Consider the following 23,430-nt stretch of genomic DNA (forward strand, 5'->3'; position numbering starts at 1 on the left):
CCACACAGCTGTCTGTTGACCATCATAACTGTCTCCTCTTATTAGGCTGCTCAGCAGAGAGGCTTAAGAGGAGCTGTCATGAGCTATATTCATCCTTTGCCCTAGCTGCAGTAAGAGGATATTTATATTTGAACTGCCAAGTTCCTCCTCTTTCTTGAAGGAGTAAAAAAAAAAAAATAAATAAATCAATCCATCAAACTTGTTGTTCAAAGCTATGAGTAGGATTTTACCTAAAAAGGCAGCAAACTGATAAAGCAGACACCAATAATACATGATTATTCCACAGCTGGTGAAAGTCTTCCACTTTCACGGAACAACCACCATGTTCCAAAAAAGTAAACATGCAATGGATACCTATTTCTACCAAAGTAAAGGGTGACTGCAGGAGGTCACTGATTGTGAAAGAGGAATTCTAGAACAGGAATAGTTGAGCTTATTTTGTACATTACTATTGTCCATTGGCTCCTTCTAGTGGCCTTCCTTGGGTGCTACAATTAGTTAATTACCTAAGCCTGCCCTTATGTGCTTGGATCAAGTTCAGATCAAGTTCTCAAGGGACTTCACTTAGCCATGTGTCCAGACATCAAAACAGCAGAGAAACTGCTTTCAGCAATATCTACGCAGAAAGACAGGCCTCAGCCTTCTAAGCATGTCCACTGAAGTTTGCTTGCCTCTGACTTTTCAGGCTTCTTGTGTGCCAGAGAGAACTTCTCTGCAGAATGTGTCAAGATCCCATGGAGGATCAGTACAAGAGGCCTAATGCACAAAGTGGTGCTGGGACAGTCGTTACCCATGGCATGTGCTGGCAGTGTTTTACATGGCCTCTCTGAGATTCAAGCAATTAAGTCTCCACCTCAGAATACCAAATTGAGAGAACATATAGAACATATGGCTTCTCTTCTGCAACAACTTCAGGATTTTCTTCTACACATTGTACTCTGCCAAATCCACAAATATTAAAAAAATATTGCCCACACTCCCTAAAATTATTGTTCTCCTATAAAGCTATGAGGGAAGTTTATAGGTTCTCCTAGATAGTTGAATTATCCTGTTAAGTGCCTCTAATGTGAATTCCCTATTCCCACCTTCCTTCCCCCCCGCAACTTCAGCTCTTCAGGCAATTGTTCCAAGCAGGCATCAAAGTATTTTCTACCTGGCATGTTAAGGTAAGAGCAATATACTGCTATTTTTTTATTCCAGCATATACCCATATCCCTTAGAAAAAAAACCAAACAACTGACCTCATACTCTAAAGGAAATGCGTTCTGAACTTGCCCTTACCTCTGCCAACACACAGCTAGTGACAGCTCTCTTCCTATCTGGTAGCAGTGGGAGTGACTTGGAGATGGTGAACTGGAGACTACAACTAAACGGATGCAATGAATTGAAAATAGAAAGAGTTAATTGTTGGTAACTGGACAGTCTGACTGGGCTTGTTCAGAGGCACAGTGCTTCACTGTTCATCCTCAATATGCCTATTCATGTTTGATTTCTATAAAAAGCATCCAACTTAACTATTCACTCTCCCCAACCAACTGCATTCCAAAGCAAGATTTATTTGCTACTCTTTGCTGCACAGTTTTGTTTATTGCATTGGTTTGTACTGCTCAAGAACTGAAAATACTATTAAAAAAGAGAAACAGTTTTAGTAAATACACACTTCAGTAGCTGAAGACAGCTCCTGCGCAAGATGGTGATATGCAAGGACTCATTCCTCTGTTACATTTAAAATACTAACATCCAACTTAACTGATCCTTTTACAGACTACTGCTATGCATATAATACAGTGCTATAGGTAAATAGCATACCTGAGGACTTTTCAGCATCCTCCATACATTGAATACACGTACTACTAATTGCACAGAAGATACTTTCATATTATAAACTAAGTTATAGCATATGTTTTATTAGCATAAAAGCATGATTACCTATATAAGCTGTTCACTGTCAGCTGTGTTATCTGCCACCTTCTCAAAGAACTGGCTGACAGCGCAACACACTTGTTTTACTTACTGCCTTTAATTATCTTAGATAAGGCACCAGAGATGGGTGTCCATTTACAACCCAAGCAGTCTGCAGTATATAAAAATAAACTAATAACGTCCCTCTTTCCTTAAGAGAAGGGTGAAAGGTCTTACCGTATTTGCCAAGATTTATGTTGGATTTCAAGGTCCATCTGGTCTACCTAGTTTCTGAAGTGTGCCTGTAGATTCTACCCTTTTGAGACCAACACAGTACATTGAAATATTAAAAGAAGAAATGCTATAGGAAATAAAGATCAGATTGAATCTGTGTTGGGACAATATGCTTAGTCAGATGTAGCTGTGTCTGTTTGATTTTAAGTTCAGTACCAGCACAGAATTCCATCTAGTATATAGTAGAAATTATCTCCCTAACAAGAGAACTGCTTAATTGGCAGCCTGGTATAAAGACTATCTTCAGTATATGAGACAGGTGAGCATACCTGTGTGTTTTCAGTCACTTCATTCTTTATGTATAGAGAAAGAAATTATGGAGAAAAAGTTTTGTACAAACCTGAGCACAGCACATCCACATTCTAAAAATGCTCCAATGAGAACACTTGAGCAGCAACAGCACATTTCAGATACTGAAATATTCTTATAGTATCTATGTAAAACATGAATTAAAACAGTCATTAGAAACAAAGGAAAACCATCTCATTACACACTAATAAAGGACAGCTGTGAAAGGACTGGAGAAATAGGACATTCCCTTGTTTATAACCACTTAAATTTTATTTTACAGTATATTTGTGACATTTTATGTTACTATAACCAAAGATCAGGGTTGTTTACAAATATAATGGCTGCCATTTGATGTAAACAATTAAAAAGTGTCTCTAAATATTAAAATTTTACATCATGATTTTGTTTTATTAAATTGAATTACTCTTTGTGCCATCAGGTATTAGTGGAGAGGACCTAATTTAAGCAAAAATAGTTTTCAGAAATTAGATGTAGAAACTGAGAAGCCCGAATAAGGTTTCAAAAGACCACTCCCCGCCACTACTGTAAAAAGGAAGAAAGCAAATTCTTTCACTGAAGTTGCTATGAAGAGTCAACCAAGTCCATTTTTATTAAGGCTTTTTCACATATTATTGAATCCCATCATGCCTTTCATATTCCCAGCAGCACCTTGTTGAAATTGTCTCATCATTGACTGCAATCCTGCCATGCCACCTGCAGAAAATGAGAACACAGATGTGTTAATCAACTCTAAAGCACAGCTACCTCACTTCTGAGGCCTCATTACAGCACACATGCTGTTTCTGTTGTATACAGCCTAGGACTGTCAAGCCAGGTTTAAATGGCTACAGAAAGTGGACAACTGAGTGGGTCATTACAGAAAGGATTGCAGAACACCAGGCTTAAAGTAGGTTTTAAGATGACCTGTTCATTAAGATCTAGACAAAAGGCAAAACCTTGAAAAAATGACCATTATCAATTAGTAAGGTTCCAGATGGGAGTCTTTATTTAAAACTGCACTTGTCATATTTAATTATTTGAGGCAAAGCTTAGGAAAGAAGGGAAAGGAGACTTCGGAATAGATTTGCTTTATCACAGTCATGCTTCCAGTCATCACTATTTCATCAGACACCACTCCAATGAAGAGACTAGATTAAGCACGGGTAAGTGCAAAGCATTCATTATATAACGACTAAACATTCTGATTCTTATTAGAAAACCTAGAAATACTTAATACTGATATATAATGCACACATCCTCACTTCACCCTCCTCACTTTTATATTTCAAATGCTCCACTATAATTGGTAACCCTCTCAAGGCTGTAAAAAGCCAACACATACCCATATGATGAAGAACTCTTGGATCCATCATTTTTGCCATTTGCTGGTTCAGTTTGGCCAACTGAGATGGGTTTACATTCTTCGACATATCACCGCCTGAAAAAAAAAAGCAATGGTAAGAAAGTGAATTAATATATGGGACTAAAAATAAAATAAATTAGAATTTTACCTCCTAATTCTAGATTAAAATCCATTCCAGTCCACGATCAAAAGTTACTACATCAGCCGCTTAAAGTATTTTAAGTATCAACAGTCCATGCACCCCACACAGACTGAGGTGAGTGTTGTAGTAATAGTAATAAAGTTTTTACATTGGTAGATCAAAAAATGAGTAGTTTTCACTGCTAAATTACACATTAGTGTCATGAGGAACAGTGTAGGTCTCACTAGCTACATAAAAGAGCTTTGAAACATCACAAAAATTAGTTACAAACCTCACTTTCTCCTTTCCCAAAACCTAGTCAACATTTTCACATTTCCTCTGTGTTCGCATATGAAGTTACCTCCCCACTGAGTTAACAAGTGGGTTTTTTTTATTAATTTATTTACTTTTATTTTTACCTTTGAAAAGCCCTTTGATGCCTCCCATCTTTTTCACCATCTGTGCAAACTTAGTGTATTGGGTCAATAGCTCCTGAACATCTCTGGTGGAAACACCTGAACCTCTTGCTACTCTTTGGATTCTTCCTGGCTGCTTACTGAAAACTTTGGCACCATCTGTACTGTCGAGTTCTGGGGGAGAAAAGAAAAGAAAAAAATCCATTCAGTTACTGACATTAAAATCTGTTACAGCTGGTAGCAAACCTGTTCTCATTGTTGTTGAGAATTTAGCTTTGAGCCAGAGAACAAAAACCTAGAAGTGACAATGCAGAATTTTATATGAATAATAGATACACAATATTCTAAGGAGAAGTACTAAAAAAAGCTGTTATGTTCATATGCCGATCACTATGATAGAAAAAGTTGCCTGAATAAATTATGCCCTCAGCATACTTGGTCTTAAGCCATACTAATGGGTCTAGCACAAGAGTAAGAGCATACTTTTCCTGCAAGAGTCATGGGCAGATTAGAAACAACACACTTTGAATTCCAGAGACCAGGCTATGTCACCAAGTAAATTTGCGTGTGAGTAGGAAGAAAGCAATGACAGATTAAAGATTAACGTAGCTTTTTAATTCGCAAGTATAGCTTTAAGAATTTAAGCAGCACAGTTACAGTATGAAAAATGAAAATACATTAATTTCCAATAGAATGCTTCAAAATTCCACCTATTTTACACAAGATGGAGCAGCAGCAGGCAATTGTCAAGGTCTGTCTCTAAATATTTACACTTATTTAGAAAGTCTGAGTCACATATGTATTCTTTGCCATTTCTAAGAGTGATAAAAGGTTTTTGTCATTTTATGTCACTGTTTCCAAAAAATGTATGCAAATAAGCTTGTCCAATAGTGAGTAGAGTTTGTTTTACCTTGGTCATTCATACTGTCCATTATAGTCATCAGTTTCTTTAGCCTTGCCATTGATTCCTGTTCATTGCCCTTACTCATGAAGTCAGTTCCAAAACCAGGGATCATACCCTTGTTTCAAAAATGGAAAACAAATGCTGCATCAGAATAGGCAACCAGAAACACGGACAGCAAGTTTTAGTTCAGTAGTTACATATCACAGTAGGCAAATAATTTCACCTTTTTGAAAAACACAGCGCAGACTCTAGCATCAGTTTAAACAAAGGCTTTTAAGTTTACAGCAGAAGTTTGTCAAGTATAAATAAAAATCTGCTAAAATTATTTTGGGGATAACTAACCAAGATCTGACTGAATGGTCCCATTTTCATGATGTTTTGGAATTGTTCATACATATCCCGTAATGTAAATTGACCTGAAGTACAATTAAAAAAAAAAAAATTAGTAAAAGTCACACTAGCATTTTGGTCTTACTGTCCTTTCTCAAATATTCTTTATATTCACAAGGTAAATAAGACACTGCACAGATAAGTAGATAAATAAACCTCTTCTTCACTATTAAAACGGCTAAACAGTTTTAGATGGCACACACTTAAGAGCTGAGCTGGTTATTCTGCAGTTATAGACAGTTATAGTCTGACCAACTTATCACTTGAAAAACATCTCAATTTACTTGCCTGACACATTTATTAGAGAAAGAATAACCATTCTTCACTACACACATGAAACAAGCTACTTGTCTCTACACGTAACACAAATTAACTCAGTAGTCTACACCTCTGAGAGAACCTGCCATCAGTAGGTCATGTTAATAACCCTGCTATTCAGGCATTGGAAATAACTTACCATGTTTGAGCTTTTCTATGAGTGCTTCATTATCATCCAGCTTTAACTCATTTACTTTATCTATCAATCCTTCAATATCACCCATACCTGGGAGGGGAAAAAAAACAAAACCTCTGAAGTTAGCATTAAAAAAAATTCACTTTGACCTTTATTAAACAATTCAAAATGTCTTTTAAGTGCAGTTGTACATAGTACATACCAAGAAGTTTGCTGATGAAAGGCTGTGTTTTAAAGGGTTCAAAGTCATCTATGTGTTCTCCAGTTCCAATAAAAATAATAGGACTCTTCGTGGCAGCAACTCTGCAGTAAAAAAATATTTTGTGAAATGGCCTCTCAAAAAACACCCATCTGTTGTACCCACCTACTAACACCACCAACTAGGCATCACTAACATAGCATATCCTCTCTGAAGTATCTTTCTTACTCCTCAAACTATTAATGGAAAAACATCCAACATTTAGGATGGGTAGCCAGGAGTAGCTGACAAGATGTTTCTCTAATTAGTACTTTTTAAGACACAAACTCTGCTTTGAAAAATCACCACCAGAAACAGAAGTTGCTTATTTTCATTGCTGAGTTTAAGCAACTTGAGAGGAAAGAAAAGAAATCATCTCAATTTTATGCTAATATTGGGAGTTCAGATAAGACAGGCATTCATTACTTTTCCTTCAAGCTACCTCCTATAGACTACAATCTAATTTTCAACACAGGAAAAAAGCTTAGGCATAGGAAAAATCAGAACCAATCACTGGCACTACCTTTAGACAAACTCAGCATCCAGGCTACAGCAAATATAGAACAAACACAGCAGACCTAACACATAACTGGAACAAGCTCAGTATTTTCATTCTGCTCCTAAGTTTGGTTTTCCATCACTACACTATAAATAACAGCAAAATACATATGGCAGTTTAAGAACTCTAACACTTAAAGTCAGACTGTGATTTAGTAAGTTGGTGTCAGTTAACTTGACTGTTTTGACAAATCATCTCAGCTCCATACAAGCTGTATCACTGAAATGCAGCTGGAGATTAGTCGGACATGCCGCCACATAAGGCTGAAGATAAAATGTAACATTTTTCTAGTCAATAGAGTCTGTCAATGGAATTTGGGAAAGTATAACTGCAGACTAATTTTTTAGCAAACTGGTGAACACTGGCGATCCAGAAGTTTGATTTGCACTACAGTTTTAAAGCTATTAGCTTTGACTAGCTGGATTTTTATCTCTCTTGAAAAAAAATCTTGGGCATTAAATGAGAAGCAAAACTTTTCAAGTAACCCATGTCTATTAAAGCCAAATTTATATTTTTAGTAAAAACTACAGATATGCAAGATACAATAAATATAATTGCTTGATGCTGTTCTCAGAAGACAGAAGTCTGACATATGCTGTATTTCCAATACAGTAGTGTGTGTCATAATATCTGATTCTGACTGATGTTAAGTAGGGTGATCCTATCCACCAGGAGTAAGAACATAACTGTTACTGACTTCATTCTCCAATTCTGAGCAGTGTGGCAGTGACACTTTCACAGGACAGGCTTCTGTGACACACTAACACATTTCATGGTTATCCAAGCACAGCCAGATGTTGGATGCTATTATATCACAATACTTACGCACTAAGAGCTCCACCTCCTTTTGCGTGTCCATCAAGCTTAGTAACAATAACAGAAGCCACATCTACTTTATCTTTGAAAGCTTTAGCTTGAGCTTCACAAGCTTGGCCAATGGAAGCATCCATCACATAAACAATGTTGTCTGGTTGCTAGAGAGAAACAAAATAATAATTTCCTGCTTTCTTAAACAGTGTTCATGCATTATGGTCAGTAGCAGAACTTCCTGCAATAATAGTAAATACGTAAAGGTTGTGCAGTTTAAAACAAAAGGGAAAACTGTTTTATAAACAGTATTGTCTAAGGACCATATAAAAATGGACTCTGTATTACTATGTGAAAGACAGATCTACAACACATAATATTAAAATTTAATAGGTTTACAGCTATTACTTATGTTTTGAGTGATTTTAGTCAGTATCTGTGCCAATAAGTTAATTAGTATCTACAAGCAATTAATGGCTAACATCTTCCATTTGGTTTTACATTACAAGCTTTAAGATATCCATTCCCCTTAAAAACAGTTTGCCATTAGCAGCAGTTTCATGGGAAGTGTCAAATTGTCATGGAAGAGCACAGAATCAGACAAATAGCCAGACTTTGTAAACTCATAAAAGAAACATCAGCTTCATTTACATATCAAATCTGTTGAAATTTGTCCAATCATCTTCTGTGTTTCAGGGCAATTATTTGTGACAATGACAGAAAATGTAGTACACACAGCTACAGGAAACCAGATCAGACTGGTTCTCTTATGTAGTTTCTCAATGCAAAGATCCTGAAAAGGAAAAGTTAAAGCAGACAAGGTAGTCCAGTTATGTGCAAGTATCCTTGAAATACAGATACAAGAATTAAAACTAGCACAGAACTAACAAGCACTGATCATCCAGCCCTTTTTTATTCATATCCATTTGTAATTTCTAATATATTCTAGGAGTTAAAGCACTGACATATTCCAGAGGAAAAAAATCCACACAGAACATTAATTAGGAGTAAACATATAACTTGACTAAAAATCATTTAACAGAAGTTATTGTGTTTCTTGAAACTACTTACTATGGCATTAGCAACTTGTAACATCTCTTCAAACAAAGAGTCTTCCTGTTTGTGACGTCCACTCGTATCAACAATGATTATTTCGAAGTTTTCATTCTTAAATTTCTCAACACCTTCCGAGGCAATAATTACAGGATCCATTTCTGTATAACTGATCACAAAGAAAATCATACATACATATATATATGTGAAGTTATTTTTCCCAAAGAAACTAAATCAAACTTTTATCACTTGACTGTAAACTTCTTAACTATAAATCTACCTGGATTTCAAGATGGACTTCTTCTTATGTCAAGCAAAAACTGATTAAAAATATGCCTTCCTAAGCCATTTGCCCTTACTGTTCAGAGAACTGAAGCACAAAGGAATGTCTGTCTCACCTGATGGAGACTGCACTAAACTCTACTTGCTCTTCTCTGAAATAGGATTTGACTGAGCACCCAGACAGTACACCTCCAGTAAAACTTGGGAGAAAGTTACTTACTGCTTTATAAAAGCTATTTTAGGTCCACTGCTGCCCCCGCTTGACAATAAAAACTAGAGGTCCAAAACAATCATATCCTTTGTTCTGTAAATATACTTCCTGAAAATCTAAACTTGTCTGCTATGCTATAAGCTCAGAGAACATTTCAGGGAATTATCCTCAGGTGCCTGATCACTTCTTACACTATCCCTACCTGCTACTACTAGCAGATAGGATACTGAACTAGGCTGAATTTTCAGCTGATCAGAGCAAATATTATTGTAAAGCCTAAGTAATTAGGCAACACTTAATGGGGCTTAGCGTGAGATATTCAATAAGGAACAATACATTGTTGGAGTTCAATCATTCTCCAAAGTGATTCTGAAAGATGCTTACCTCCCATAAAACGGAATTCTTGCTTTTGTGGCATTCTGCTTTAACTGGTCGAAAGCACCTGTAAGACAGGTATAGTCAAGGGACTATTTTTTAAAAAATCTGTAAGTATTGAGATAAAGAACCACATCACTAAAAGATTGTATTACCTGCTCTGTATGTGTCTGCACATATTAAACACGTCTTCCAACCTTTCCTCTGATAGAAGTATGCTAACTGTGAAAAGAAATCCCAAACAAGTAGTTACACCAAAATCCCACTGCAAAGCATGACACTGGTTTATAAGTCACTGAAGTACATTCAGAGGACACAACGTCAAGCCAGCCTTCCTATAACTGAGACCACTTAGTAACACTGCACAAGTATCAAATGTTAGCATCTCAATTTTTTAGAAAAGCATGTTATACAAATAATTATTAATGGTGGGATGAAAACAGCTGCTTGACTCTGCTTCTGATTTCTGTTTCCTGAGTTAGGAATGACTACAAATAACCTCAGTTCCCCACTTACTGACTTCTGGATTCTACTTACTAATACTGCAGATAGGACTAGCTTTTAGAAACTACTCAAAGCAATAACCACTTCAATAATAAGTACTGTAATGGCTACAACCTGTACAGCTCTTTGTTCTCATACTGTCAAAGGAACAAAGATCTTACTGTTGCAAGGACGTGTTCTAAGGCTGTGGATGAAACCCTTACTTTCTTGGAACACTCAGCTTCACTGGTACAATGTACGTTCACAGAATCTTTGATTGATCAAAGACAAACTTGAAAATATAGTTTGCCTGCAGTACTAGGAAAGTCTTATGAAATCAGAGTAGTGATATATTGGGTATAGCCTACATGTGACTCTCAGAAGCTGATTTATCTTTGTTGCTTTCTTTAGTCATCTGCCTTTTTCCACAGGATAATTTTTCCTCCCAGCCACCATCATAAATAAGTTAAGCACTGATTCAGAGCATTCATCCTTAGCCTTAGAAATAAAAATCCAAATTTCCTCAATGAATTTGGGGCTGGAAGAGGTTTCACACCACCCACTCATACGTAACACAGAGGCCAACTTCCACTTGATCCCCTAAACAGGTAATGGAATGAGATAGGGTCTGCTCATAGTACTAGTCTTAAAACCCAGAAGGAAAGGAATAGAAATAATCTTTGTTATCCATATACAGTACCATCAAGAGTTTAGTTTAAAGAAATCTTGAAGGTAGTCCTACAAGCCATAAATGGCCCCAAAGAATATTACTTTGGACATTCATCTCAGAAACCCCTCTACAAAAATATCTCTACATTGTGATTAGTTAGTATTTTCCTACTAATAGAAACAGCACAGATTACAAGCAAATCCTACCAAACAAATCCAGTGACCACCACCCCCCAAGAAAACAACAACCACCAAAACCAAAAGAAAAACAAAACCACCACACACAGACAACTTCAGTGCCAGTTACCTTTGAACAGGTTGTTGTTTTACCACTTCCTTGCAACCCAACAAACATTATAATATTCTGTTTTCCTTTGGTAGGTGTCCATGCTTTGACTCCAGGATCCACAAGCTATAGAACAAAGCGTAACATACGTTGCAGAACTGGGTTTCAGAAGCACAGAACAGTCACTGTCACAGACACACTAGGTGCCTAATTTTATTTTCAAGGGACCAAATAATTTTTTGCATATTCTAGTCTTTCTTACTACTACTATGTAGTATCACACATAATAATTCTGTAACAGTGTTAATTTCTTTCTAACACCAGGCATCGAAGTCAGAGTAGCCTGTATATATGGCACAATTATAACAACCAACACAGAAACATGACCTCCACCCCACCACCACTGCTCAAGTTGAACCTCTTCTGGTGAGAATCCCACAGTACATACAATTCTTTAACATTGCTGCCTAACTTCTCACATGAGTAGAAGGTACATACATTCCAGTGAGCCATCATATGGGTGAACACAGACTACAGAAGAACAGAAGGCTACGCTCTTAACTGGAAAGTGGACAGAATACTGATCCCCAGATACTAATTTGATCAACCAGGCAGATTAAAAAGAAATGTTACCATGAACTGCCGGGTTATTCCTTAATACTTTTTCAAAATCTTCATGAGAGTAGCAAAGGCATGTTTCTGGGACAACAAAAGACAGTCCAGGAGCTAACAGCACTTCACCCTTATTTCGTCTTTAAATTTCAGTTGAGGAGTAAGAAAAGCTGTATCTGAAGCTTAAACTGAAGCTAGTCTGAGACATGCCCAGGAAGTAGTTTCAATCAGAAGAATACTAGTGTTTGCATTAGTAAGTAGCCTCACAACATAAAACAAAACTGTAGGTACCACAGAATAACCTTAAAGCTTGGCTTGCTACTGAACTGCTTCCACAGCCCAGGCGGTGCAAGAAAAGGGACATAATACAGAATTTTGAAGTTCTACCTTAACAAGTTCCTTAAAGACAGCATGCTGAATCATTTTTCTCTTGTTAAGGCCAGATGCCATTTCTTCAAGATCAATTGCAGACCTGAGTTTAGGAAAACCATGAAACACTAGAATAACTTAAAGCATCACTTTAACCTCATAATAAATTAAGTCTTTGCAACTGGAACAGCACTCCAATTTGCCTTGAGTTTTCAGACAGGACATATTTAAGAAGATACATGCATTGGAGACATTACTTCTGTAGGCAGGACAAACAAAGGTTTCTAAAGCACTTGCATCTACTTGAATTATACATCTGAAAATCGCCAAGGTAACAATACTAGTCATATACAAAGATCTATTTACATCCAGAACAGAACATGTGAAGATGAGGCATCTAGGAAGTAACAAAGAACTTGTTTATCATACCACTCAACTGATGACAGCTACAGTTTTTTGAAACAAGACTATAACAGCAATAACTGGCTAAACTTGACACTGATTTTTTTGATGATGGAACTGGCTAGACATTTAGTTCAAACTGTATTTCCCTGTTAAAGGTAAACTGGGTATGTCTAAGAACACCATATAAAGATAGAAGTTAGTTATTTTTATGTAACCTCAAATTACAACTTGTACAAACATTAGAAGTTAAATGCATTTTGATTATTTCACTTACTTGACATTTTCTCTGAGCTGCTTCACAAGTTTAATATTAACATCAGCTTCCAGTAATGCTGTACATACTTCTTTCAACATAGCATTTAAAACCTTTAGAGTGTAAAAGAAAAATGGTTTTATAATACACAGTATTGAGTAGGCCAGTATTGGTTCAAAATATGAATGTGAAAGTGTATTTATGAAATAACCAAGGCTTTTACAAATTAAATGCACGCAGTCCTATCATTATATTGACTACCACATGAAGTGTATGCACTTGTTCCTATGTAAATGCAACTTAAATTTGAAAGTGTAACACTGGATAAGAAAGGTCCTCACTTTGTAATATGCACACTATAACAAAGTAACACAGAACACTTTCTAAGGCATTAAGGACAATAACAGTTCACATGGTAGCTAAATTTCCTGAATTTCCCAACTGATACTCCTTAGACGTGCCTCTAACAGAAAGTCACAAAACTATCTCTTAATGCAACACTGTAAATAAAAGTACTCCTTAAATGCAAGAAGGACACAGTGCTATCTCCATTCTCAGCAGAAACTGGACTGCTGCTCTGCTGTATGCCTTTTAGGCAAACAGATGCCTCAGTTAGGAACCCAGTTTAGTAGTTCTAAGACTTTACAAAGCAAAAAGTCTTGAACAAAAAGTTCTTTTGAAAGTAACACCTGTATAAACGGCCTCATTTGCACAGCTTGAGCTCTTACAGGAAAATAGTTTCTGTATCTGATTCGGTTAAGGATTTGTTGTCTCCTAGCTGAAGATCTGTTAAAACCTTTCCTCGATGCACAAGTTCCAACCTACAATCCTCAATAAGCCTATTTTTTAGTTGCTTTAAGCCACATGTCTGCGTACCTGAAAACAGTTTCTAGCAATTTATTTACTTAGAGGTACTTTTAAACCACCACATCAGTTAGTTTTCCATCTAGCTTTTCAGTTTAAAATTCTTTATTAAAAAAAAAATACAGACTATAGCAAATTGAACACCTTCTAGAACCACATGCTGTATTGGTTTGAATTTAAAGGCAACAAGCACAACATAATCCTCACACTTCAGACAGCAAGGTTTACAACAAAAGCTATTTGTTGTTTCACACTTCAGCTTCTAGCAGCCCAGTACACATCTCCATAGTCTGGCTGGGCACACACAAATCAGAGCACTCCATGTAGCCTCACAGTCTGCCTTCCACCCAAACTTGAGCACATATTGCCTCCTCCAGTGATCCCCTCCTCAGAACACTAATCTCTGTAAGTGCAGCCATCAGGCTCAAGGATCCTTTGACCATGGGACCTATTATGTCCAAGGTGATTATACATGTCTAAATCTGATTCTAAGTTTTGGCAGTACTATCAGGAGGCTAAAGCCTCTAGCTAGAAATTTTACCTGACAGAAAAGAGCCCAGGGATAACAACAACCTACTTCAAGCTTCTTATCAGCTTTTGAGAACTTCTCGGACCTTTGCTTTCTGAATGTTGGCATTATTGCATACGCGCATTACATACCTCTTCATTGATAATTGTAGCGTTGCTCAGTGAGCGTAATGCTGACGTTATTTTTCTTCCAAGGTCTGCTAGAACCATTTTGGCGGCTTCAAGTACAACTCAGAAGAATCTGGAAAGCAATTTAAAATGAAATTTAAAACTAGGTGAAGCTATACCTTCACAAAATTATTCTAGTATCTTCTGTGTTAAGGTACCTGCTTCACACTCCAGAAAGCACACAAGTTTTACTTTTTTAGAGTTATTTTTAGCAAACACTGGCCTGAAATTAAGCTCAGGCTATTCTGATGGACTAATTAAAAGTAGAGATAGATACCGTGCTGCAATTAGGAAGCACTTCGCTGTCTGGTATATTTGTTCATTGAATTCCTGAAGAAAAAACAGCCTAGACAGACTTCCAGAAAGAATGCTAACTGCTTTTCATCTCCTTATGAGCAATATGCTACATGATAGCATAAAAATCAAGCAGAATAGCCTAGCAGCTCTGCATCCTGTAAGGACAGTATGATCAAAAGCAAAATATTTTGCTAGCAAAATTGAACATTATTGATCGGTTCTATTTTATCTACCTTACAATAAAGCTGAACAGCCAACAGCTGAATTCAGAATCTCACAACTGATTTCCTTCTTTCAGAACTGAAAGTAAGCTTCCCAATAATGATAGCCTCTGTCATGAAAGTAGCTGAGCTTTTTCAATATTTTCTGGAATCCTCTCCCCTCTTAAATGAATAGAGAGAAAAAAACAGACAAGAAATGCCAGTCCATTTAATAAAATGAATAATACATCATTACCTATATTCTTAGTTAAAAGAGAGGTCTCCAAACTTGGTAAGACAGAAAGAAGCTTGTTATATACACACTGAGATTGACTAGCTGTGCAGGCCCCAAAAGCAAGGCTTACAATGTGTTTATAAATAAGTACAAAGATATATTTAAAATTAGATTTTAAAGTCACCCATGTAACCCAACCTCCTGACTCCCTTGCCTGAGTTAATATTGTCATTAAGTTGGCAGGTTTGAAGAAAATAACATGAATTTTAAAAAATAATAATAAAAAAAAAAAAATCACAAACAAAACCTCAAATTGCCAGTCCAACCCCTCTGATACTGAGGCTACAACACAGAACAAAATCTCCAGAAGCTTCAGAAGATGTAGGATAAATAACTTCAATCTAAGTACAGGTCTCAGATGCAGTAAATAATGCAAACAACTATATTTACACATTTTAGTTTTAATGTGCATTGTATGTAGAAATCCACAGTGACATACATTACCCTGCCATATTGATATTTGAATTCAAGAAAAACAGTCCATGCTTCTGAAGGAACTCGGCCTGTAAAATATTTTCAGGTCAATACACTAACAGATATGGAGGTCCATCTTTTTACTTTTCTGGAAGACGACATCCAAAGTGTGAAAACACCAAGTCTTCCTCGTAGGCCATATAACTCACATTCTTGCACTGCAATTCTGAAAACCACTATCATCAATATGATCTACCAAAGGATGTCAACAAAACAGCTGTTGAAAATGTCTGTCAAGCTCATTTCACACGAAAATTAAAAAAAAAAAAAAACAAAAAAAACCACAAAAATGAAAAAAAAAATCCCCTTTAAAAATAGGACTGCATCTCAGGAAGCTTTGAGCTGCTGAAACTGCCACCACAGACAAAACTTAACATGAACACCTGGATATGAGCTAAGAAATATGACAGGATGACCAACACAATACTTAAAATTAGTTCCTAGAGTTCTACAGATATCCAAATACAAAGTTAATTATATCCTAATAAATGAATGTTGCCACTGCAGAACTCCAAAGCTTCTTCCAACAGTCTTACAATAAGAATAATGCTGAGGGGATGAGTTTAGGCATTTTAATATCAGCTGCTTTCTCTAGCACATTAAGGATTTATAAGCCATTGGAATTACTATGGGATGCCAAGTACAGAAATTAATATAACTTTTCACATACAGTCCATCCACACTACAGAAAAAGAGACACATCTTAGCAGGTAGCCAACTTGAGCTGGCAGGTAGCCAGAAAGGGATTAGCAGTGACTGCATTGCAGAATGTGTATCTGCTGCATTCAGAGTATCTGTAGTTCTGGAAGAGCTTTTTAGCTTCGATGCAGCACTCCACAAACACACCAAGCATGTTTACACCTGGCAGGCTGTATCAGCAGGCATCATGCTAAGCAAGGCCGTGAGATCTATAGAGGCAGAGCTGCCTTCAGCAGAAACAGCCTGGGTACACCCGCACTGAGCTCCCAGGTCATCATTCTACTGCTGCTGAAAACCAGGCATTTCAGGAATAAAAGGACAGCAGAAACAGTGGGGTTTTTATTAAGCCATACCAAAACAGCATTGAAATAACTCCAAAGAGACAGACTGCCTGTCCATCTAGTACAAACCCCTAACCAAAATTTGTCTAGCTAAATTAGCAGTACTATTTAGCGTACAGGATTAAAAAAAAAACAAACCAAAACAACAGCTTTAACAGATAACAGTTGCTTCAACAGCTGTTTTAAAAGATAACAAGCAAAAATGATAGTCACTTAAAGTTTGTAAAATAGTTATGTTAAATATATACATAAATGGGTTAAGATCTGCTGGAAGTCTAATACCATACCTGAAAAAAAGTCTGATCCACAGGTGTAGAGAGCTTGAGCTACTGCAGCAACACTCAACCCCAACTTACCAGTTCCCACCTTCTAAAGTGACCTAACAGAGGGCCAGGAAGGCACCCCCAGAGCTGCAACAGGGACTGCCTCTCCTGCTTATGGCCTCAAGACCTCGTTTCGGCAGAAAAGGAAAAAAAAAAACGGTGAAGGCACAGGCTAAGATACGTGCTCAGCCCGTAACCTCCCCGTGTATCCACAGCCGCCCACAGCTAAGAGGCCGGGCGAGCCCTGTCCGGGCGAGGCGGACAGCTGCGGCTTGCCCCAGGGCTCCGCTCCCTCGAGGCAGGACGGCCACGCAGCGGCTCGGCAGACCGGTGACCCCGCCCGGCTGCCGCCCCGCACCGGGGCTATCTGAGAACAGACCCGGCGTCCGTTCCCCAGGGCCGACATGGCCCGGGTGCCCGCCCTCCCCGCCGCAGCACCGCCGGGGCTGGCCCGAAGGCCCCCACCTCGCCCCGGGAAACCGCCGCCGGTCTCGGTCCCGCTTCGCGCCAGCAGCCCCAACACTCACCGGGAGCGCGGCGCGGGGCCCGCGGGCGGAGCGCTGCCCAGCTGGCCGCGGCGAGGCCGCCCAGCGCCCCTCAGCCGCCGCTGACAGCACCGACACACCACCGGCCGCTGGCCTGGAAACGTCACCACTCGCCCTCGCCCCGCGAGCCCGACACGCTTCCGCTACCGGGGCGCGCGCTGCCACCGCCCCTTTAAGGTGGTCCCGGAGAACGGCCTGTCCGCACCCAGCGCAGTCCCACGAGGAACCGCACCGCTCCAGCTTAAGGATGGGCGGCGCGGCCGCAGGCAGGGAAAGGGCAGGGCTTCCCCAAGGTCGTGCGCACTGAGCAGGGGGGCGGTGCCGTGGCCGGGCCCGGTGCCAGAAGCGAGCGCGGCAGCCTGAGCATGCGCAGAGAGACGGCTTGTAACAACTGGGCAGGGCCCCGCCCCGCGGGCGCGGCGCCTTCCCGCATGCGCACTGGCGGCGGGTGTGCGGCGGGCGCGGCTTTCCCCCGGCATCCCGCGCCCGGGGCACGTGCGTGCGGCGGAAGGCGGTCCGCGCAGGCGCGGTGTGGCGCGAGGCTCCTGCGCGCGGCGGCGCCCCCCGGCGGCGGCCCGATGGAGCTGGAGGCGGCGCGGCGCGCGGTGCTGGCCGCCGTGCGGGGCACGTGCGCTGCCGACCTGCCCCGCCTGCTGCACTGGATGCGCAACACCAGTAAGCGCGGCCCGGACCGGGCGCTGCGCTCCCAGCGCCGCTGCCCGGCGGGTGGCGGGGCCCCACGGGCAGGCTCCGATCGCAGGGGGAGGCCTAGGGGGCGTTGCGGGCCTGAGCCTTGCCCCGCCGCGGCGAGCGGCTGCCGGCGCTGCAGTCTGGCCGCCCCGTTGCGGGTCTGGCACCGAGCGGGCGGCAGCCGCGGGGGAGGGAGGGGGCGGCGTCCCTCCCGTGCGGGGCCGTGCGCGAGCCGAGCGCGTGCCCGCCTAACGGTCGTCGGTCTGAGGGGAGTGGTGCCCGCGCTGCGCGCTCCGCTCCCCGCGCAGGCGTCCGGCTCTGCCGCTGCCGCCGCTCTGACAGCGCCCGCCGGGGCGGGGACCGGCCGGCAGCGCCCCCGCCCGGAGCCGAGCGTCACGGAGCCGCCTGGCGCGCTGTCACCCGGCGCGGCCTGGCCGGGACCACGGGGTTGCCTGGAGTGCGGCCGCCGCAGGGAGCTGGCGGCACAGCAAACGTGGGTCGCGGGGCTCGGGGTTGGGGTCGGCCCGGAGCCGTGGTGCAGGCAGCCCGTTTGATGCCGCCCGCCCGGCCCGGCCCTGCACAGGGGTTGGTGTGTCCGAAGCTGTCGGTTGGCACCGGCCCGCGTTCCCCAGACGCCGCAGTCAGCCCGTTGTCATGTTCATCTGCACCGGAGCTGGTGGCAGGCTCAGGGTTTGAGTGTCGTGGCAGAGGCGCAGGCTCCTGGTTGCTCCACCGGCTGTGCTGCAGAGGCAGGTACTCCTGGCAGAAGAGCAGGGCAGGCAGCTGGGCTGATAACCTCTTGAACTCCCCAGCATGACTGTCAGGGGTCATACGGAGGTACTCAGCTCCTGGCACATCTAGAGATTTTTAGCCATTACTCTTGTCTTGTTCAGCTTCACACGTGTTCACAGCAACCTGTCAGAAGCTTGAAAATAGAGTTTCAAGCTCATTTGCAAACACTACTTTCCCCCGTCAGCTTAAGTTAACATAGCTTTCTGTTTCCTTTTTGTGCCTGCCTATATTTTCATCAACATGCTGTTATCAAGGATCTTGTGACAGATGAAGAAAGGAAATGTGAGTTGGTGCATAAGCTGCTACTTTAAAACTGAACAAAAAGATGACATGGAAAACCTGAATATAGGCAGTGCAGTAAAGCTGTATGCACATAGTGCCATGCTGAATAAACTCACTAAACGCCACTTAGTCTGTGGGTATATTTGTATTTTGTCATTGCAGATAAGAGTCTTGAAGGCCCGCAGTCTCAAGCATTGAATAAGTGTATGTCCTCTTTACTAATTGTTGCCTGCTGGGATGGTAAACCCAGTCCCTCCCTGATGATCATGAGCTGGGTCGGAAAGAATTGTCATACAATACATTACTTCCCCAAGTCGTGCCCTGTTGTGCTGGGGTTATTCTTTTTCAGGTCTTTTGTTCCAGTACCTCCACTTTAGGGTGGAAACATCTGGATAAGCAAACACATGGGGACTGTTCCACAAAGGCCAGCTATGACATCTAGAAGTTGTCCATTTGTCCTGGTGCTTAGAACTGCAAACTCACTGTTAGCCTGTGGTGTGGAGCTCCCACGGCTGCTCAGGTGGAGAAAGGCGCTCTTCTGGCAGAGCAGGTTCTCTGCTGGCTTTGTGGGAAAGGAACCAGCCGCGAACAGCGTTTACCCTCCTCGGTGGGCATGCAGCCCTCCCACCCCAACGGGCGCTTTCCAAGGAGAGACATTGCCAGATGTTTCAGAGCTTCTGCAAGTCAGCCTTAATGATTAGAGCATAGCTGAGACCCCCCAAGACTTGAAGTCTGAAGTTTTTGATGGGTGTAGTTAGTGCTAATTGTAACTAAATATTCTTATTGTCTCTGTGTGTATATGTATGTATATATATACACACATGTGTATGTCTGCACATGTGTATAGACAGAATGGTAGCAATCTGCTATAAGCAGTATTTCATCCTTTCCTTTTTGAGTCCTTGTCTGGCTGCAGTAGCATGCTCTGCTTGATAAACGGTGCCCAGGTTACTGCAAATAACCTTGTTAGAAGTTTTTTCTTCCATCCAAGTGCTCCAATTTGAAAATCTCATTGATTTTCATATACAGTCATTCATATTGCTTGTTCACGTAACATAAATCGTTACAGCTGCTTCTACACTGTATCAGTTAGAGTGGTGTGCATATATGGCTTTCTCAGCTTACTGACTCCTTTAAAAATACAGTAAAGCACATGGGAACTTACTAGTGAAACTTGAAAATGCAAAACTGTTTAAGTTAGGAAACACATACTTACTATTTTCTCCACTTCAATTCTATGATAGAGCTTTACCTCTGTCATAGAAATTTCTTGCCAATGGCATGTCACGTAGACTTGCAAAAATCCTTTGTCAGTGAATAACTTTAAAAATTTTTGGTTTTATGCTACAGCTTGCAATAATTCTTATAGATAGATGATTTCTTTGAAAGACAAGTATGCTGTGATTCCTAGCCTTTGTTACATTATGATCTCTCAAGTATTTTTTTCTGATTTTTAATGTTCCAGATCCATGCCTATGTCTTTCAGTTAAAGGAAATATATATTCTTCATATTTACTCTTCATGATTAAGATACAAGCTGAAGTGTAGATCAGGTTCCAAATGGGGGGGGGGGGGTCCCCTTAGAATTGTTGTGTTTGAGTAATTATACTGCCCATTTTAACACCTAGATAGTGCTGTAATAATTAATACTGGTGGGACAGAGGATGCTGAGGAGCTGGTACTGAGGTTTTTGCTCCCATACCCTGGATACTGCTAGGAAATTTGAGGTTCTCTATGCAGACAGAAAACAGTTTTATGGGAGATGCTAAAAAATTACCGGATCTCTGTACCACACAGAAAAAAAAGCTTAGTCTTCGGCAATACAGATGTAGGAAAGAAACAAGCCTCTGATGAACAGAAGAAAAAAAGTTGTAGGGATAGGGGGATCATATTCTGAATGAAAAATCTGTAAGCAAACAAGGATATGATAAATGGAAACAAAATGCCATCCTCAGAGAAGTTGTTCTGTGGTGTGTGGGTTCCCCCCCACCTCCTACTGTCATCCTATTCCTGTTTCTGTCAAGACATGGAGCTTATAGTTTTACTTCCAGCTGAGGAGGACTAGGCGTGATTCCAGTATTAGCTATAGTCAGGCTTTTTTCCTTCTTCACGCGTCTCTCAAGTGAAGTATACATGCAGCCTTAGAGTAAAGCCCTGCATATAGTAATTGCCCTTTAGGATTAGTGTTGTCACAAGGACAGCCTTAATTATTAATTTAACTTAGTTGGCGTTTTCTGACTCGCATACTGTATGCATGGAATGTTATTGAGAAACTTTTCCATGGAAGAGCCAAATTATTTATAGTCAAGCAAGTTAGTTTTATCTAAAGTAAAGACTCTTATGTATGTGGAACTGAGAGACCACTGAACATGTTCTCACTCTAATGATTTCTGACTAGTCTTCCTTAGTAATTACAGGAATGTAAGTGTATGCAAAATGCTATTCGTTTTCTTCTTTGTGCGAATACAGAACAAAATAACCAGTCATGCTTTTTTTTTTTTTTTTTTTTTTTTTTTGGAGGGGAGGGTGGTATTATAAATTTTAGAAATTCCAAATCTTTACCTATGATGGGAGAAGACATTACTGTTTTAAGGCAGCTGCTTAGCAACACTGCTTTGCTGTTTCGCAATCAGCCAGCTCTTCCCACACACTGCAGTGAAATGTACGTCATTTCACGGTGACTTGCATTCCAGCTTTTCTTTTGAGTTAGTCTTAGATCTCAAAGAAAACGAAATAATAAGAATTGGAAAGAATAACAGGAACCTCTGGTGTCTTAACTGAACTTTTTTTATAATAGGATGATTAATGCATTAATATCCTTCTATAATAACCATGTTCCAGAAGATCTGGCTAAGAAAACTTGGGTGAAGCCCAAGAGCTAATTCAAACCACTTGGGGAACGCCCCCTAAAGATCCCCTTCAGTTGAGTCCCAGCATTTGATATGTAGCTTCTATATAAATGTATGCATGGTCATATTCCCTTTCACTCCTCCGCTTCCCAAACTCTTAAGAATTTTCAGTAGCAGGAGAGGTTGCATTTGGTAAGAATGGGTGGTGGAGAAGAAAAGCAGTGAAAGCAGAATTGATCAAGCTATTTGTATACATGAACAGAGATACAGGAATCGGAGGAAGTCAATGCAGGAATCCTTATTTCAATTTTGAGATTGAAGTCTCCAAACCGTTCTGCTTACTGGCAGCTACAAACTCTTCAGCTGTACTTAGAGCTTTAATGCAGATTACAAAACCCCGACTCTCAATTCATGTCAGTGAAGCACAGATAAGGTGAGAAGAAGACCCTTTATGCTTTTTCATATACAGTTGCAGTCTTAAGATAGATTTTAAAAGATATTTTTCACAGAGCTAAAAGTGACTATTCTAGTACTAGCTTTTATTTTTTTCAGCCATATAACAGTAAAATGAAACAGTCTTACAAACTTTTTTAGTTCTGTACGTTTCATTATGAACATTTAGATATAAAGCTAAGATTTCAAAGTGATGTCTGAATTGCTGATTATTCATACAGTGATGTATTAATCAGTCATTAAATAATAAACCGTTGCAAATCCTCTAAGTTAAGGATAAACAATATATAATTAAGTACTTTTTTTTTTTAAAGTGGATTCACTTGTATTGGGAGCAAACCAGCTTTTTAAGAGACTGGTGTAGGACATAGTCTTGTGATATGAAAGTTGAGGGCAGTCAGTGCTTTTAACAGGCAGCAAGGGAGGAGTATCTGACGAAATTAAGCAGACCATGCTGGACATGCTGCTTTAGTACAGTATTCTGCATATGGAGAAGAAACTTTTTCTCATCCTACTCTTAGGAACAGATCAAGTTTGTCCAGCTTTTTCTATTATGTACTTTGTTACCTAGGTGTTATTGTGTTCCTAGACCTGATGGGTAAAATTATGGGATGATGATTTTCACAAGACAAGAATAGGAAATAGTATAAGAAAAAACTTTACTCTTTTGCAGAAAATGATCTTTAATGTTTCCTTTCAGTACTATTGTCACTGCAGGTGGAACGAGTCTCTTTAAAAGGGTGAAAGCATGGGTTTCTGCAATGTAACAGACATAGTATGTAATTTTTGTGTGTATGCGGAAAAGCAATTTAGAATTTAGTGCTAGGCTTCCTATCCAAATTGGAAATATCCTTTCAGAAGAGATCAAAATAGCATTGCAGAGATATGTTAAC

The 23,430-nt window shown here is 40.3% G+C and overlaps 1 protein-coding gene across 6 annotated transcripts; it reads right to left on the reverse strand.

The window, feature by feature from the left end:
* Nucleotides 1-2,734: 2,734 nt before the first annotated feature.
* On the reverse strand, nucleotides 2,735-17,708 carry SRP54 (signal recognition particle 54). 6 transcript variants are annotated; one of them, XM_080344819.1, is made up of 19 exons: nucleotides 17,454-17,708; nucleotides 16,891-17,053; nucleotides 15,534-15,592; nucleotides 14,828-14,977; nucleotides 14,262-14,370; nucleotides 12,759-12,850; nucleotides 12,098-12,182; nucleotides 11,120-11,224; nucleotides 9,816-9,882; nucleotides 9,670-9,727; nucleotides 8,811-8,961; nucleotides 7,758-7,906; nucleotides 6,338-6,438; nucleotides 6,139-6,225; nucleotides 5,634-5,707; nucleotides 5,298-5,406; nucleotides 4,391-4,561; nucleotides 3,830-3,925; nucleotides 2,735-3,201 (listed from the first exon to the last, which is right to left on the reverse strand). In XM_080344819.1, the coding sequence occupies exons 5-19, from the start codon at nucleotides 14,337-14,339 to the stop codon at nucleotides 3,110-3,112; spliced, it is 1,515 nt and encodes a 504-aa protein (XP_080200945.1). In that variant the 5' UTR covers nucleotides 14,340-14,370; nucleotides 14,828-14,977; nucleotides 15,534-15,592; nucleotides 16,891-17,053; nucleotides 17,454-17,708; the 3' UTR covers nucleotides 2,735-3,109. The 6 variants fall into 6 exon arrangements, with proteins under 6 accessions (XP_080200945.1, XP_080200943.1, XP_080200948.1 ...); XM_080344817.1 differs by lacking the exon at nucleotides 16,891-17,053; XM_080344822.1 differs by lacking the exon at nucleotides 14,828-14,977.
* Between the last annotated feature and the right edge of the window lie 5,722 nt (nucleotides 17,709-23,430).

Source organism: Nesoenas mayeri (assembly GCF_963082525.1).
Source record: "Nesoenas mayeri genome assembly, chromosome: 5".
Classification (NCBI taxonomy): Eukaryota; Metazoa; Chordata; class Aves; order Columbiformes; family Columbidae; genus Nesoenas; species Nesoenas mayeri.

Coding starts and splice junctions, on each gene's coding strand:
- SRP54 (XM_080344818.1), bottom strand. CDS start 14,339: ATGGTTCTAGCAGACCTTGGAAGAAAAATAACGTCAGCATTACGCTCA. Junction 9,883..11,119: donor AAACAACAACCTGTTCAAAG/GTAACTGGCACT, acceptor TTCTTTTCACAG/TTAGCATACTTCTATCAGAG. Junction 7,907..8,810: donor TACAAGTTGCTAATGCCATA/GTAAGTAGTTTC, acceptor GTTTCTCTCTAG/CAACCAGACAACATTGTTTA.